This window comes from Emydura macquarii, unplaced genomic scaffold (assembly GCF_026122565.2).
Source record: "Emydura macquarii macquarii isolate MOO-44397 ecotype Brisbane River unplaced genomic scaffold, CSIRO-AGI_Emac_v2 contig_312, whole genome shotgun sequence".
Taxonomy (NCBI): domain Eukaryota; kingdom Metazoa; phylum Chordata; order Testudines; family Chelidae; genus Emydura; species Emydura macquarii.
Genome location: NW_027130449.1, coordinates 7,010,545 through 7,027,171, shown reverse-complemented (window position 1 = coordinate 7,027,171; position 16,627 = coordinate 7,010,545). Strand labels below are relative to the sequence as shown.

Here is a 16,627-nt window from a genome sequence, read left to right as displayed (position 1 = left end):
GTGTGTAGGGAGCCTGGCAGCGGCTGTAGCCTTCACAACCCTTGGGGAGGGGCGGGTGGTTACCTCCGGCGCACCCCTGCTCTAGGGACTGTTGTCCCCGTGCCCTGCTGCAGGACTAGGGTGATGGCGTGTAACAGAGGTAGGCATGTGTTTGTGTGTCTGGGTGGGGTACGTCTGCAGATGCTGGTGTACCCGTGTGCGGAGAGCACAGTAGGGCAGAGTAGGTGCTTTGGGCTTCCCTGAAGGTTTTTGAGTGGGTCCATATGTCTTGAGGGGAGGATGCACCTAAATGGGGCCCGTTCATTGCCTCAGCTGTGAATAGCTCTTGGAAGCTGCATAGACAGGAGACGGTGCTGCGGTACCTTCCCGTTGTACCCGCCACAGGGCCAGCTCAGCAGTTGCTTCCTCTCCCTTGTGGCAGGTGCTGAGGGTGGCCCAGTGTGGACTAGAGGCCGGTTGGCAGGAATGCCTGCCCCTTTCACATGGCGCGTGGCTAATTCTTTTTCCCTTGGCACGGCTAGTTCCCATGGGACCCTTTCCCTCCCTTTTCCCTCCTCATTCAGGAGTGAAGTGGTGAGCTCTGGAAAGCTGCAGGTGCCCCATTTCTTGCAGCCTATGTTTCCAAGCGACCCTTTTGCCGTTACTGCCCACAAACTTTCCTCAAAGGTGCGTCTGAGTGCCCCATGGCGTTGTGTTGGCTGCATGCGCCCTGTCCCGAGAAACCTGTGTTTCTCTGTATTTTATAGAGTGCTGAGCACGCAGGGGTATAATACCTGAAATAATCACCCTAATCCTCTAGGCCCAGCCGAACAGTATGAGAAGAATTGGTTGCAGAGAGAGGGCTTCAGTCCTTCGGGAGCGCATTAGCTCACTTCGTTTCCTTAGGAAAAAAAAATTAATCATTTTGGGGGAAACCACATACTCCTTTTCAGCATAGATTAAATTGCCAGCGTGTCTCCCTAGAAAGTGGGATTTAACTACTCCTGGTAATTAGGGGCGTACTGTGATTCTGCCAGCCCCTTTCATCGGAAGGAGACGCTCTCTCTGCAGTGCAGTGTTTTCATGTGTTGTGACAATAACAAGTTAAGGCACAATGGGAAAAGTAACTCGCAACTGTAAATGGGGTAGAGCTCAGGACTGGGGGGCGGGAGCCGGCTCTGGCGGTGGCACCTCGAGCCAGTCGCTTTACCTGGCTGTGCCTCAGTTGCCTGCTTCACCGGAGGGTTGGGGGCTTAAATGGTGAGGCCAGCGCTTTCAAAAGTGGCCTGTTCCTCACTTTCCTGGGGGTAAGAGTTGGCTTTGCTCTTTGCAACTAGTGCTGGGCCCCTCGGATGGAAGGAGCTACGGACCTGCCACGGGGGGCTGTTGTTTGCAGAGGGCAGGTGACTCACTGTGGGCCTTTAGCTTTTATGCTCAACATGCATCTGGCATAAATGGCTGAAGACAGTGCACGTGACTGTGTCACTGCTCTGTCTTTGGCTTCAGCCGAATGGCTCGGTGCAGGTGTTTGTACGTGGCTGTTAGCCGCCCGCCCGCTGCCTGTGGGCGCTGCCGGAAGGGTGCAGGCAGGTAGAACCTCCCGCGTGGAGCACTTGGTCCTCGCTGATGGTGGTGTTCTCCGCTGAATGCAGCCTTGCCTCTTTGTGTCTCCCCTGCAGCTCCCCCCACCTTCACGGAAACTCCCTCCCAGTACGTAGAAGCGAAGGAGGGCAGCAGCGTCACCCTGACCTGCATGGCTTTTGGGAACCCCAAACCTATTGTCACCTGGCTGAAAGAGGGGGACCTGTTAGGCGCCAGTGGCAAATACCAGGTAAGTGTTCTGGCCTGGTCAGCTGCTGTAAATGGTTCAACCTGACCCTTCTGGCGGGTGAGCTTGGCATGTCACCACTGCAGTGAGTTGCAGGGTCTCAGCCTCAGTGCAGAGGAAGCTCCGTCATGCATCCGATTTCTGTCTAGTATCAAACAGGAGCCCATGGGGCTGAGGGAGAAGCTGCCTCTGCTCTCAGGAGAGGTGCTGTCGAGGTCGGACCGGGCTCCAGCTGCACAGAAGACCCCATGATGTGGTGCAGTCAGAGCCTCTTACGGAGGGGTGCGGGTGTTGCCGAAGCAGCCAGCGTCTCTGGAGCTGTTCCCGCTGCTTCAGCGCTCCCCTCTGCCTCCCCAGTCCCCTCAGCCTTTTGAGATTGTTTGTCTTGGCTGTGAGCTGCTGCTGATGGCATCAACAGGAAAGAGCGCTCTCATGCCCCTTGCTGTGACCACCGTTCTCCCAGCCTGTCAGGGCAGTGGTGGCTGGGGAGCAGGGGCTGTGGCCAGAACCACTAGGCTCTGGCTGGCATATAGGCCATTATTTTCCCACTCTTGTTTTCCTCCCTTTTTTTTTTTTTTTTCTCCTGGCTGTTTTCCACCCTCTCCCCAATCTCCGTTCTACTCTGTCTTCCTTCCGGATGCACTTAACCCATGCGAAGGTGCTGCCCCACGGAGAGCTTCCTTCGCCTCTCGGAGAAGGGGTTTTTCTCAGCCCCCTGCTGATGAGATGCCTTTCTTAAATGCTGCCTGCGGGAGCCGCTCGGGTGAGGATGGGCTCACGGGAGGGTCTGAGAAGCCGCTTCGGGAACCCCCTGTTCTTAGAAACGTCCAGCCTGATTCTTCACTTGCTTTACTCTGCTGTGTGAACCAGGAGCAACTCCGTGGAATTGCAGCCGGGTGTAGGAGAGAGGGGAGCCAGCTCTCCACCCTTGTGTTATCTGGAATGGAGGAGCTGGCTGGCACCAGGCAAGTGCTTGAGCCAGCCATCTTTTTGCTCATCTCCACACATCCATCTGTTCAGTTTGCTCAGTCCCCCTCCCCTCCAGTTCTCTATAAAATATGGGTTTGAAATCCGGAGCGTTTTGAAACGCAGAGTAACAGTCAGTGAGTCCTTCGCTCGCCTCCCCCTGCCCAGGCAACCCGTCCTGGGGTCACTATTCCTGCCCCACAAGTTTGACTGTGGCATTGCTTCATCTTGTCTCCCTCCTATGCTTATCAGTGCAGCTCGATGAATTTTCCTTCCTGGGCTTCTTGTCTAGATGCAGGAATGCAAGGGCCCTGCTGGCTGGGGCTGCGGGTCCCCTCTGAACCTGCGCTGAGGGAAGGGCCGGGCTGTCTGGAACTGCAGCTATGGACAGTCTGAAACCCACATTCTGGGGCCCTACTCGGCCCGTCCCAGCCCCAGACACCACTGCCATGCTGTGATTGCAGAGAGAGGCGTGGGCCGAGCCCGGCACCTATCGAGCTCGGGGGAGTTTTGCCATCTGGTTCAGAGGGAGCAAATCTGGCCGATCTAGTCTGTGGATTCTACCTTTGTTCTCTTACCCTCATGGCCAGTGCTGGATATTGGTCCGTTAGGGAGGAGTGTGTGCGCATGGTGGGGGGACGTATTCACATGGAGATTGCTGCACTGACGTTCCCTGGAGTGAAGGTGGTGAGCTAGGAGGAGGGACGGGGAGGATGTGTTCCTTTCCTCGTCACTTCCACCCCCAAAAGATGCTTTGTGTGTCCTAGGACGCCTCTGGTCCTCAGCCCAGCCAGGGATTCCCTGCAGCTGAAACTGGCAAACCAGGCATTGGAATCTGGGCAGGCCCTAATGAGAGTCATTAGGAATAATTTGTTGCTAATTGAAACAGAAGGATGAGGCAGAATGAGCGCTGGGGCGGGTGGGAGTGGGGCGATGCTCTCGCTGCAGGGGAGGCGGCGCCTTACCTAGGGGGTGCTTCCCTCCCGTCCCTCTGCACAGCAGAAGCTGGATCCTTCCTCTGCTGCTTCCCCGGTGCCCGGAGTGAGGAGCTGTGCCCTCCCCCTCCAGCCCTGGCTGCCGTCAGAGGCAGGAGCCCAGCCATGCTAAGGAGAGGATGGGGAAATGGAGCCGGTTTGATAATGGTTGTCGATTGCACCACAGACCCCGTGGGACAGGTTTCTGCTAATGTGCCTGCCTGGAGGAAGAAGAGGGGAGGGGGAGGGAGGGGCATGGTGCGGATGACCATTCCACATCTCTCCTGCTGAGAGCTAGCAGTGCTTCGGTAGGTGATCTTTCACCTGCCAGCGGTAAAGGGCTGGGATCACAGGAGGGTTTGAGCAGCCCCGGCTCCTTGCATCGAGGTGAGGAGGAAAGGCGGGGAAGGAAGCCGAGCCGCGGGGCAAGCCGGGGAGTGTAGTTGGTTGTCAGAGCACTGAGCGGCCTCCCCGGATGATGATGCTTTGGTCTCGGGTCTCAGCCCTGCAAGAGAAGGAGCCTGTGACTGGCTTGCAGCAACGTGAGCGCCTATGTCAAAGTAAGGCATGGACTTTTGGGGCCGATTCTCTGCAGCGGAGTTACGCCTGTGGAGAACTTGTCCCCTTAGGGGCTAGTGAAAGGTGCCATGCTGATGGCCCTGGAGTCTGAAGTCCTGTTAATCCACGGGGCTGACACAGCTCTGGCAGGGCTACGCAGGGTCCTTCTCAGCACTGCCCTGCCTTGTCCTAAGGCGATGGCTTCTGGGGATGAGAGGTCAGCCGTCCTGGGACGCGGCATGGTCCAGTGGTTAGGGCCGGGGATGGGGGTCAGGCTGTTTTCCCAGTTCTGTCTGTCTCACCCAGTCACTGGGCCTCAGGAATAATGAGACGAGCCCCCTCCTTTGGGAAGTGCTTTTCTGGTATCCGGATGGGAAGCCCGATAGCAGCGTTGGAGCTGCTGGAGCGCTTTCTGCGTCCCTCAGCCTGGGGTACCCCTGCAGCGGCAGGCCTCTAACTCGGAACTGTGACAGGACGTTGGCGTGGCAGATGGGAAGGACTTGAATGCAATGGTGAGATCAGCCCTGGGAGTGGGGAGCTGACTGTGCAGACACTTCTGGGGGTGAGAATTCAATCTCTCTGGCCCCAGTCAGTGCTGGGCTCCCTCCGTATTGCTCTATCAATGGACCCCAGCCCGGCGCTTGGGCAGTCCTGACCTCCCCGCAATCTCTCATCACCACTGTGTTGCTGAAAGGAGGGAAGCTGGAAAGAGCGAAGACTTGGAACAGTCTGCAGGGAGTACATGCAGGGCCGTGCGCCAGCGTGGGAACGGGTGACTGTGTGGAGTAATGCCCCGTTTTGAGGATCTAGGCTAGGGCTGGGTGTGGGCGCTGTGAACGGGTGTTAGCACGTGTGCTAAAGTTTCTCCCTTGTTCTCGGTCCAGGTGAGCGATGGGAGTCTGACTATCTTGTCGATCAGTCGGGAAGACAGAGGCGCTTACACCTGCCGGGCTTACAGTATCCAAGGAGAGGCCGTGCACACCACTCGCCTGCTTGTGCAAGGTAATTCCTCGGGTGGGGGAAGCCCCTTGTGGGATTCCTAATGCTGTGCTGCAACCGTGGTCTTGCATGTCTTGCAATGAGGGCATCTCCAGACAGCCGGGCAGAGAATGGCGAGCCCTTAGAACGGGCACTGGATAGTCTTGTCAGGTATTGACTGGCTACAGGAATTATGGGCGTTTAAACCAACCAGTCGCATGCAGCCCAGGAATGCCCATCCGTCGGTATCGCTCGTATAAGCTGCGGGGGAATAAATGGTTGTGTTTAGCTGCCTGTTGCTGATAGAGATTCTGGTGACGGTACAGGACTTTTTTTTCCTAGAGGCTGACGACCAATATAGCAACCAGTAGGAAAGCAGGGTTTTGTTCTCGGCTTTGCATCAGTCTTTTAACAAAGGATATTCCACGTGATCCAATGTACAGTGGCGTAAGCTAGTGGTTAGAGCAGGGGACTGGGAGCCAGGACTTTACGGTTTTATTCCAGGTTCTGTTACTGACTCACTAACACGTGCAAGTGACTCCGCTTGGCTAGCTGTAAAACTGCTGGTTCCTACCTTACGGTGGGGTTGTGAAACTTAACGAGTTAATGTTTGTAAAGTGCTTAGAGATCCTAAGCTTAAAGCGCCGTGGAAATACTAAATGTTTTGAACTCTGCTGGTGAAAAGCACTATGTGAGAGCTTAGGTATTGTTATTATTATTATTAAATATTTATATTGCAGTAAGGCCTAAAGTCCTCAGACAGCTTGGGCTCCTTGTGCTAGGTGCTGTACATACACATGGTAAATGATTGCCCCACTCTATTGTCTAGGCCTGTATAAAACAGGGCATGTACTGTACAGCTTGGAGTAGTCAGTGTGTAGTGTATGCAGCATCTTCCCCTACACAGCTGCAAGGGGAGGATGCATCTCAGGGGTAGGGACTGGCTTTTTGTGTCTGGCCTGCGCTGCCTCTTGCTAGAGAGACGTGGCCTCCTCCCAACCTTCCATTAACAATGCCATCAATAAATAAACAAGGAAATTCAGCCCAAAGCCCAGATGTTTAAATAACATCAAAAGCTGCCAGCTCGACTGACCAAAGGCAGGAATGCGAAGTGAGGGCTGATGCGCAGTCCCACAATGAAAGCAAGAGGATGGGGATGCTGGCTCCAGCAGAAGCTATGCTGAGTCTTGAGGGACATATGCTGATTGTCTGTGGTGGCATGGACCCACGTCTTCCCGCCTTGACTTGGCAGGTGTCCTCCGAACTGCACTGTGCATAGAGAGGGCGGTTCCGGTCATGTCACGGCACAGCATTACATTGCATCTGCCCCAAAATCTTTTGGGAGGGAGTGTGTTGTAGTGCATAGGGTGCTGGGCTGAGAGCCAGGAGACTGTGGCTCTGGTTCTATCAGTAACTCTGTGTGATCTTGGGTAAGTCACATCCCTTCTAAGAACTGTAGTGAACACGGTACAAAACTGAATCTACCGGGTTTGATGGTGTCACAGCGAGGACTGTCCCGCAAATATCAGTTTGGTGGCAACCTGCAACCTGTCCAGAAGTGGCATGACATACTTGCAGGTCTTCAGCATCTGCCCTGTGGCTTTATTTAAAGGGGGGAGTTACTTTTTTGAGAGGGGTGTGTGTGTGTGTGTGAGTGACATAGCTCTAATTGCGCTATAGAGCATCTAAAACTCCATTGCTGAAAGGAACAAATAAAGATAAATAAATATTTTGACTGTTTCCAGAAGCAGTTGCTGTAGTAGCGGCTATGCCTGGTAATCACCAGCGAGTGAGATGAACCCCTCCCACGCACAGGCATGGTTCAGACATCCACTAGACAATCTGTCTGTTAAGCTGTGATCCACCTTATGAAAATGTTTGCGAGCCCCTGCTTCAGACTGACGTCTGAATCCCTGCTCTGTCAGGGACGTATCACACTGGGACTGCACAGAAATTGCTTTTCTGGGGAGTCCACGCTCCTTTTTATTAATAACAGTCCGACTGTCACCCCGGGGGAGCCCAGAGCCTCTTTCGCACTTTACGTGGGAGCGCACGCGCACATGCGCGGGGCATACATCTGCTGTGTTAGCACCTAATGGCTCTGCATCCCATTTATACTACAGAAAAATCCACTTAATTGGGGCACCCCAGTGGACTGCCTGTCGTTTTGATTAAGCAGCTGTCCCGATTAACAGAGAGGCTCTGATGATGATTTTTTTTTAAAAGACGTGTGGGAAGACGTGCAGACTAAAAATGACACCTGCTGTGTCTCGTCCTCATTGGAATCCTGCTTCCTCTCCTGGCATAAATCTTTTATTTGGTCGACTTCTGCTGTAACATAAGGAAGCTTAGAATTTCACACCTATTGAACCACTTAATAATGCTCTGTACTTGGGCGCTGTTTTCTATCTTCAAAGTGCTTTGCAGACGTTAACTAACTAATCCACATTGCGTTCCTGGCAGTTGCGGCTGTCGTCCTGCTTTGTACCCATGGGCCATGTCTATGCTGGCCAAATGCCTCCTGTTAGGAAATGTGTTAACTGTCATAGCCAGGGACAAGTTGTGTATCTGGTTATGTTTGTTTTCTTCCAGCATGGACAGGTAGCTCGGGGTGGAGGAAGGAATCTGAGATGAAGTGACATGCCCAGGGTCAGATAGGAAGCCAGTGGCAGAGCTGGAAATGAACCTAGGAATCTTGACTTCCAGTCCCCCTTGCTCTGACCACTGGACAGCACATTCTCCCATAGCTGGAAATAAAACCCAGGAGCCCTGATTCCTGGACTTCACTACTGGGTAACAGTCACCTACCACAGATGGTGTTAAAAACAACTCTGCTGGTTCCTGGAAAGCCTCAAGGGTGGAGGGAGGAGGCAGCTGGAGGGAGAGCTCAACAGAGGGTGCAGTGTGTGTTGCATTAGTACGCTTGCGCTGGCAACAGTAGGAGGATGGGTGTCTGTATGCCCCACTGTCCATCATCCCCCCCACCCCCCACTCTCCTTCCTCTTCTCTTCCATTGTTTCCCCTCTCCCCTGCCGAGGGGGATTTCAGAGGCTGAATATAGAGCGTCTGTTTCATGTGCTGAGCTCTCCCTGCGGGAATGATTAAAACTGGCCTTTGGGGAGGGCGGGGGGAGACACTGGAGACCAGCTAGCGGGAAGCTCTGTCCTCCCATCTAGACCAAGGTCAGAGCTTATGCTGCTCTGGAGTCTAACCCTGTTCCGGTCCCCACTCCTCCCCCCCCTTCCCCCTTGGCTGCTTCTGCATGATCCTCTTTCAGCTTAGCCAGCAGTCACTCCCTGCATGCCTTAAAGGGACAGAGTGCTGGGCACCCATTGATCTCTTTCTCCCAGAGGGCCTCAGCTCATCAGAGTAGTCCCAGTGTGAAGGGCTTTAGCTCTCATCTGGTTATGTTTTGGCAGAGGCTCTGGGTTGCTAGATCAGTTGAATACATGGAGAGGCATGCAGGTGTCTGGACCCTGTGTGTCGGGGAGAGAGATGCTGTCGGGCCTCTTCCCGGAGAGGCTGCTCATGGCCGGAGCTTTTCAGCTGCTGAGGTAACTGGTTTTCTCGTGCTCCCCCCAGGACCCCCCTTCATCGTTTCCCCTCCAGAGAACATCACCGTCAACATCTCCCAGGATGCACTCTTCACCTGCCAGGCCGAGGCGTATCCGGGGAACATGACCTACATCTGGTACTGGGAGGAGGAGAACGTCTACTTCAAGAAGTAAGCTGGGCCCTGGCTCTCTGCCCCTCTGTCCATGCTGGGAAGAGCTGCTCCCTTCGGAAGGCCGTGCTGTCTTGGCCTCCCTGCCGGTAAAGGAAGGGGGTCTGCTGTTCCAGAGATCCCTGTGTCCTGCAGTGATCCCACAGGACACTCTCCTAGCAATGCTCCTTTGCCCCACGCTGGGCCAGTGCACCCATCCAGGCGTTGCTGTGCTGGCCTGGGGTTTGCCAGTCAGCTCCCTGCAGCTGGCTGTGTGTGCTGCTCCCTCCACCATATGAGGGGGACTCTCTGCTGACTCCTCATCAGCTTCTTTCCCAGCCCTTTCGCCCACCTTTTCCCTTCTGTTCTCTCGCCCTCCGCAGTGACCTGAAGCTGAGGGTCCGGATCTTGATTGATGGGACGCTGATCATCTTCCGTGTCAAACCAGACGATGCTGGGAAATACACTTGCATTCCTAGCAACAGCCTTGGCCGCTCACCCTCTGCTTCTGCCTACCTGACAGTGCAGTGTGAGTGGAGATGGTAGGGCAGAGTCCTGCGGGATCTGTGGACCGGGGCTGATGGGCCCTACCATGCGGCGGGGAGGAGATGGCTTAACAAATGTCATTGCTGGCCTGGGGGCATTCCTAGTGCTATCCCAGTGTAACTTTTAGGGGTACTGTGACATGACAGTAACACACGGAGTGGGGTGGAGGAGAATAAAATCACACTAGATTACTGAGTCGGATGAGACCTGGGCTGGGTGGCATAGTCTCTGGTTCATTACTTTGTTTCATGCAATGGTACCTGGCATTTGCCATATTGAATCAGACAATTGATGCATCAAGTACAGCATGCTGTCAGTACTGATATTTCAGAGGAAGATGAATCCCCCCCGCCCCCTGCTAACAGCCTGATCCCATGCAGGGAGGAATTCTTGCCTATGTGCCCATCATCTGTATTGTGGTGGCACCAACAATACTCCCAAACTCCCTATCCCTGCCTGCCCTGAAGCATCTTTATTCCAGAGATTTCCCACCATAACCAAAGGCAAGGAAACGCTAGTCTACGTTCACATACAAAATACCGCACACCTTCCATGCAGGGTCCCCAGACGCTGGTTCACCACTGCTGTGCACCTTGTCTGGGCAGTGGGGATTAAAATATTACCAGATCAGAAAGTTAGAGTTTGCACTCACTCTGTGCTGGTATGGGTGACTGCACTTTGTGCAGACCAGCTGTGATTTGGGGACCTGCTGTCTGGGGGCGAGAGAAAGAATAGAACCCACTGTGAATGTCTGTCCTGGGTAATGGTATGTGGATTTAATTTACTGGGATCAGATACGATGGTGAAGGGTGTTATTGAAATGCCTCAAACGGATGGATGAGATTGCTGTCCTATTAACGTGTCTAGGTGCCAAGATGCCTATTGGTTCCAAACTCTCCAGCCTTTCAAAATGCCAGCCACAGTGTCTGACTTGACTGCTGATGTGAGCACTAATAATAGTGTGCCTTGATTATCTGTTGTATTCAGTCTTGTTCTGTGTGGGATGTAGGGCCGTGACACATCATATTAAGTGTGCTTTTATTTTTATGTGTAATTATAAAAACCTGTTAATGCTGCCTTGTATTCTGGGTGTGTTGGCATCCTGAAAACATTAAACATGGAGCAGTAATTGATCTAAACAAATTGAAGGGAGACAGACTCTGAAAGGAATGTCTTCACTTTTAGCATGCCTCACCTCCTACAGCGTTCTGTGGTAATGATCCAAATGACTAGTGCTTACAAGAGTGATGTTGGAGGTAGTGTGGCCTAGTGGATAGAACACTGGCCTGGGGCTCAGGTTCCACCTTGGCCCCTAGCATACTGGGTGACCTTGGGCAAATCAGTTCACCTCTCCCTGCCTCAGTTTCCCCATCAGTAAAATGGGGCTAATGCTACTGACTTCGGCTGTAAACTGTTTTGAGATCTACTGATGCGGAGTGCTGCATGAGAGCTAGGTATTGTTTTGTCCTGTTACTATAGAAGAATGTCGTGTTTTATAAGGGGAGGGAAAAGCCGGGACAAACTAATGGGCCTCAGGCTTGACCTTCAAGGCCAATACATTCAGGCTTTGGATAGATCACTAGTAAACACAAACAAAGGAGCTACCATACATTGGCAGACTTGAGAAGTCAATTCCTTCTTGTATATGAAGTCGCGAAGAAGCGAGGTCCTGAGCCAGAGATCTGTCTTCCAGAAGAGCCCTATCCCAAAGGTTGCAAGTTTAGGGACTGCTTACAGAGGCATCTGGGCTGATTTTAGTTCTGGGGAGGGTCTGTTGCTTCACATCATCAACTCTGTCTTGCTACTCATCTAAACCTCATTGCAAGGCTCACAACATCAAAACCGCCCTGGAGAGCAGACATAAAGAGATGGGGTTTGGACATGTTTTTCTTCCAGATGGGTCCTGGAGGTGCGGGTGGGCTTCTTACACTTGGTCACTGAAAGCTACAAGGCGTGCTCGGCTTCTTTTAGCAATAATCTATTTTCTTGGTGGGAATAAACTACCCTGCTTTTATCCTTGTTCCGGGATCTTCGCTAATCCTCTGTGAGCTAGTGTGCCTTGTTTTCACGTAGTTGCATTTTCTTCCACTTAAAAATAACTATGATTTTTGGCAGTAAATGTAACACCAGTGGAAGGTGCTAGATAGGCAGCCCTGGAGAATGCAGTCCTCTCTCTTTCTCTCTACAGATCAGGGAGTCCTGGGGTAGTGTCAGCACAAATGTCCCAGATGCTTCTGCAGCAGGGAGATTCGTCTCGTCTGGAAGTATCACGTTTAGGATTGGTGGGGACACTAGGTGGGGAGTCTGGTCTCAGGGCCTCTCGGTGACGATTGGCCAACAAGAGGAGTGGGCAGTTATGGTTGTGGTTACTCTGACGTGGTCACCTCTCTGTTTAGACTCTGTACGGAAACCGCTAACTTGTTTCACCCAGGCCACCATTGCAGCTCTTGGAGGGTAACAGCTTTTGGTCATTGCTGAACCAGGTTGGATTTCAGCCAGTGACCTAGAAGCGAAAGGCTCTGTATCCCATTTCCAATCCCCTGAGCTGTCCAGTCTCGTTGATTACATTTCCCGGGACGTGATGTTACACTGTGGAGGATAAAGCAAGTTCCATATGATGAACTACTTTCCAATCTGGGTTAGGGTGCCACTGCCAGAATCACGTGACCTTTGTAACTCATGGTTGGATATTGGCAGTGTGGAGAGAGTGATTGGGGTTAAAAATGTCAGACAGTGGGCATGAGGAGCAAAAAACACCTTCAGCATCCCCCATATTCCCCCCTTCCACATATGTGCACCCAGAATCCTGCAAATACCGGTGCAGAATGGCCCCAGAACACAGCCAGAAAGCAATAATATAAGACTCTTGTATGGATTTTAATAATTCAGTTTCCAGCCTTTAAAACCTTTGCAATTTTCTTGTGTTTTTGTTCCCGCTCCCCCCCCCCCCCACGCGGCCATCCATCAGATATGGAGATGGGGAAGGAAGCAAACAAAAGCATCCCCTAAAATCCAGCTAAAATCTTTTCTATTGCCTTGTTCGTGTTCCCCTCAATTTTAGAATGAAATCTTCCTATCTTTCCCCAGTCCCTGACCATGGCAGGATAGTCCCATCACTCTGTGCTTGTCTAGGGGAATTACTGACACCTTCTAACGCTTTTCCTCTGTGTATAATGATTGGGGTGGAAGGAGGGAACTGAAAGTTAAGCAGGTGATTGGGTCACTAGACCAGCAAAAGGAGAAGGGAGGAAAAAATGATATTCCCTGTTTTCACATGGGGGTTTTGTGGGTTGGCGTTAGATGTAGCTAAGTCGTGCATGTAGATTTTTAACGTTGGGTTGGGGAGCCCCGTGTGTGCCTTTTGTTGTATCACCTTTTCAAGAGGAACTCCTTTTCATTCCAGGTACTTTCAGTTAAGTAGCCCTCAGCTCTTACCCTTCTAGATGGTGGGCAGAGATGGGGGTCTGATATCCTGCGGCTCCCAACTTGACTCACCCTTCTGTTAAAACACTGGAGTCACTAATTAGCTGTTGGTTTTGAATTAATTGTTGCTGTGATTGGACATAAAGAAGCAAAACCGGGCATAACCCTGGATTTTTTTTTTCTTTTGCATGCCACCTCTAGCTGGATTTGTCCAACCTGCTATGCCCAGCGTGTGTTTAGCTCCATGTGTTCTCTTGACTCTAGAGTTTTTATTTCACTTTCTGGATCCAACAGGGTACTGAGTTGTAGAGCCTGAGTGGTCAAGGTTGAGTGAGGAAGATCTTAGATTTTGCAAGAGAGGGAGTGTTTTAATGGTATCATGAGGACAATTACATTGCATGTGTATTTTTCTTTAAAGATAATTGTTCATGCACCTGCAGCTTAGGGAGGCTGACGTGAAATGCTTTGAGTGCATAAAGCTTGATAGAAATTGGAACTATTCTAATGGATGCCATGGAGTTAGCGTTTAGGCTTTGAACTCCGTTATACCGATGACGCTGACCCTTCCAAGCCAGGGTCCAGTGACCAGAGCAGGTCATTTTGTTTGTGGAGGGAAAAGAGGGGGTAAGATTATGTTCAACGTAACGTCCTACTGCTCCCGCACAGATCCCGCCCGTGTGGTGAACATGCCCGCCATCCTATATGTTCCCATTGGGATACACGGGTACATCCGCTGTCCAGTTGAGGCGGAACCACCCGTCACCCTCGTCAAGTGGAACAAAGATGGACGCCCCCTGCGAGTCGAAAAGGTAAAGGCGTGTCTGGGCAAAGGGAGGCGAGGTTGTTTGGGAAAGAGACCTGAGAGATGCTTCGAACGCGGTGGGCGGTGTGGATGGGTGACGCCGCAGGGAGCTTTGGGGAAGGTTCTGGAGGCGGCTGGCCTGGCGTGGACTGGTCAGGCAGGAGTGTCGCTGGGAGCAGTGGGGGAAGGTTCTGGAAGGGTCAGCCACTGAGGGGGGATATGCCCCCGGTTCTGTCTCTTGACCAGTCCTCTTGAGCCATGGCAAAGCTCTAACTGCATGTCTTCCCATGAAATGCTCCCTCGGCTGTTGTCAGCCTCCCCTTGAACCACCCCCTCCCCCCCCCCCCACACACAGACTGGGTCAGCCATTCTGTCTCTGTCCCTCCTTTCCTTCCCTCCGGGCTGCTGCCACAGTTGCCCCTGCTGTGCTGGAGGGCCAGGAGACCATGGTCTCCTCCACCTGCCCCTGCACTGCCTGTGGGGGCACCCAGCGGACCCTTTCAGCAGCTGCGTAGGGAGCCAGAGGGAGCACCGGAAGGATGAAGGCGCCAGGAGAACTAGAGAGAAGGGAAGGGGCAAAGCCCGGGCTGGCTTTCAACCTTGTTCCCTTTCCCTCAGCTGTGTGGTTGGCAGACAGGGAGCTGGTCAGGCTGGGATTCCCCAATGGGACACCAGTGGGAGAGGTCCTGGCAGTGGGTACAGAGTGGGCCAGTCAGGCAGGGATGCTGTGCCAAAAGCGTGTGGCAACAGAAGTCTGTTGGTGTGAGGAGCTGCCTGTTCTTTCTTGCTCCACGTGGCCCTGAGATAATGTCTGTCTGTCTGTCTGGACTCTTAGGGCACCTGTGCGTTGCAAAACAAACGCCCATGGCAGTGAGTCTCGGGCCTGGGTCAAATGGCTCCGGCTCATGGGACTCGTGCTGCAGAGCTAAAAGTAGCAGTGTAGATGTTCTTGCTTGGGTTCTGAAACCTCATGGAAGGGGGTTGGTCTCGGAGCCCGAGTGGGAGTGTTTACACTGTTGTTTGTAGCCCTGAAGGGTGAGCCCAACTGCATTAACCCAGGCTCTGGGGTTTTTTTGCTTGCAGTGTAGACATACCTTTGTGTGTCATTAATGTTACAGATTCCTGTGGTGAAAATCTTTCTGCCGAATTGGAAATGGCCAGTTTACATATTTCCCTTGTCTGTTTTATTTTAAAAATCAAGTTGAGAATGAAGAGTTCAGTCCAGAAAAGCATTTAAGACCTGCTTCAGTTGGCTGCTCATTGGGCTTAACAGTAAGCGGGTGCTCAAGTGCTTTGCTGGATCAGGGCCAGAGTGCTCAGAACCTCTCAGGATGGAGCCCTGAGTTGCTGGCATTTAGAGCCCCCCAGATGAAATACCCACTTCTTTGTAGATGTCTCAACCTCTTCCTCCCACAGCTTTATTCCCTTCTCGGTCCAGCAGAAGGTACGAACTGCCTGCACTGAACAAATCTCAGTGTGATGCGCTGCAAAAGGGGGAGACATGCTATTTTTAACGGGGAGAACCTGAAGGCGAATTCTGCCATTTGTGCTGAGTGCCAGGGCTCATAACTCCCCTACACATAGAGGGTGATGCCCGCAGAGTCATTCTGCCACTCGCCTTACTACACCTGGAGGGTGAGCCGGGCCCATGTTCCAGCCTCCATCCCAAGAGGACTGGGCATTGTGTGGAGTGAAAGAAAGAGGATGGTGAGGGTGGGTGGGAGAGTAGAAATGGAGGGCGGAGGAGAGAATAAACTTGGCCAGAGAGAATAAAGGAGGAGAATAAGACGACCTGAAGGGAAGAAATGCTGAGTTGGAACACGGGAGGAGGTGTCCTCTGCCTCAAAGGCTGCAGAGGAAAACCCTTTTTAACAATTGTGAACATGTTTTTAATTGAAGAAAAACCCAGCAAGCTGGAGAAAGAGAAGCAGAATGAAGGAAGGGAGTAGGGGAAAGGAGCATGTGTCTGGCTTTCTAGACGGCATGTGCATTTGGAATCTGACTTAACAGTTTGGTTCTTTCTAGCAATAACCCCCCTTCCACTGAAAAAATCCATCCTGCTGTGGATGCAAGGATGGGGAATCTCCAGGGGCAGCTCTTTGTAAATCCACCTTCCCCACTGCAGGGGGAAGGGGAAACCCTGGGCTTCATGTGCCAGCTAAACTTGTCCTTTCATGGACTCATCAATCTAGGTTCTCTCATGGCTCTTGTCGGTGCACTGTCTGACCCTCAAGAAGCTCATGTCAATGTTGCTGTTAAGGTGACCACCATGGTGACATTACTTTTTATGGGAGGGTGATGTTAAAAGCCCTTTTAATGAGTCTCTATCCTGCTCTGATCCTGGTATAACCGTCTGAGCAAGGACTTCAGGCTTTTAATATTTAAACTAAATGTTCAATATTTAAAGTTTTGTTTAAATATTAAAGGTTTAAAGTTTTAGTCTCACTGTTCAAACCAGAGATTGCAGTGGATCTAGAACGTGGTCTGCAGTCTCCGGTATCAGCCTCTCATGGTGTGGGCATCTCAGATGATGTGACTTCCATAACATGGTTGCTGAGGACATTCAGAAATCCCGGTTGTCAATATAAACTCTTGTCCCGGTTTAATTTTTGGTGGAAAGGTCTCTTTTCATTTTGTCTGGCTGAGTGAGACTCAGAATTTCTTTTACCCTCCCTGCTTTCTTTCACCTGGCACATGTGTCAATACCAGAAAAAAGGGTTGGTGGCAGGTGCTGGATCAGTAGCCCTGGAGACAAGCATCCATTGTCCACAGCACAGGAACTGACAGTGCAAACGCCCCATGTGTCACCTCAACCCTGCCCTGTTGTTATGTCCACTGCTAGGACTGAGGGAGGCATTCAGTCTCTCTGG

The 16,627-nt window shown here is 52.1% G+C and overlaps 1 protein-coding gene across 1 annotated transcript in view; it reads left to right on the top strand.

The window, feature by feature from the left end:
* Positions 1-16,627, top strand: part of IGSF9B (immunoglobulin superfamily member 9B) — an 81,763-nt gene that overhangs the window by 31,321 nt on the left and 33,815 nt on the right. The window contains exons 4-8 of the mRNA XM_067564146.1: positions 1,659-1,810; positions 5,190-5,307; positions 8,866-9,007; positions 9,370-9,515; positions 13,622-13,764. Of these exons, the coding sequence (XP_067420247.1) occupies positions 1,659-1,810; positions 5,190-5,307; positions 8,866-9,007; positions 9,370-9,515; positions 13,622-13,764 (701 nt within the window). The remainder of the gene's footprint in view (positions 1-1,658; positions 1,811-5,189; positions 5,308-8,865; positions 9,008-9,369; positions 9,516-13,621; positions 13,765-16,627) is intronic.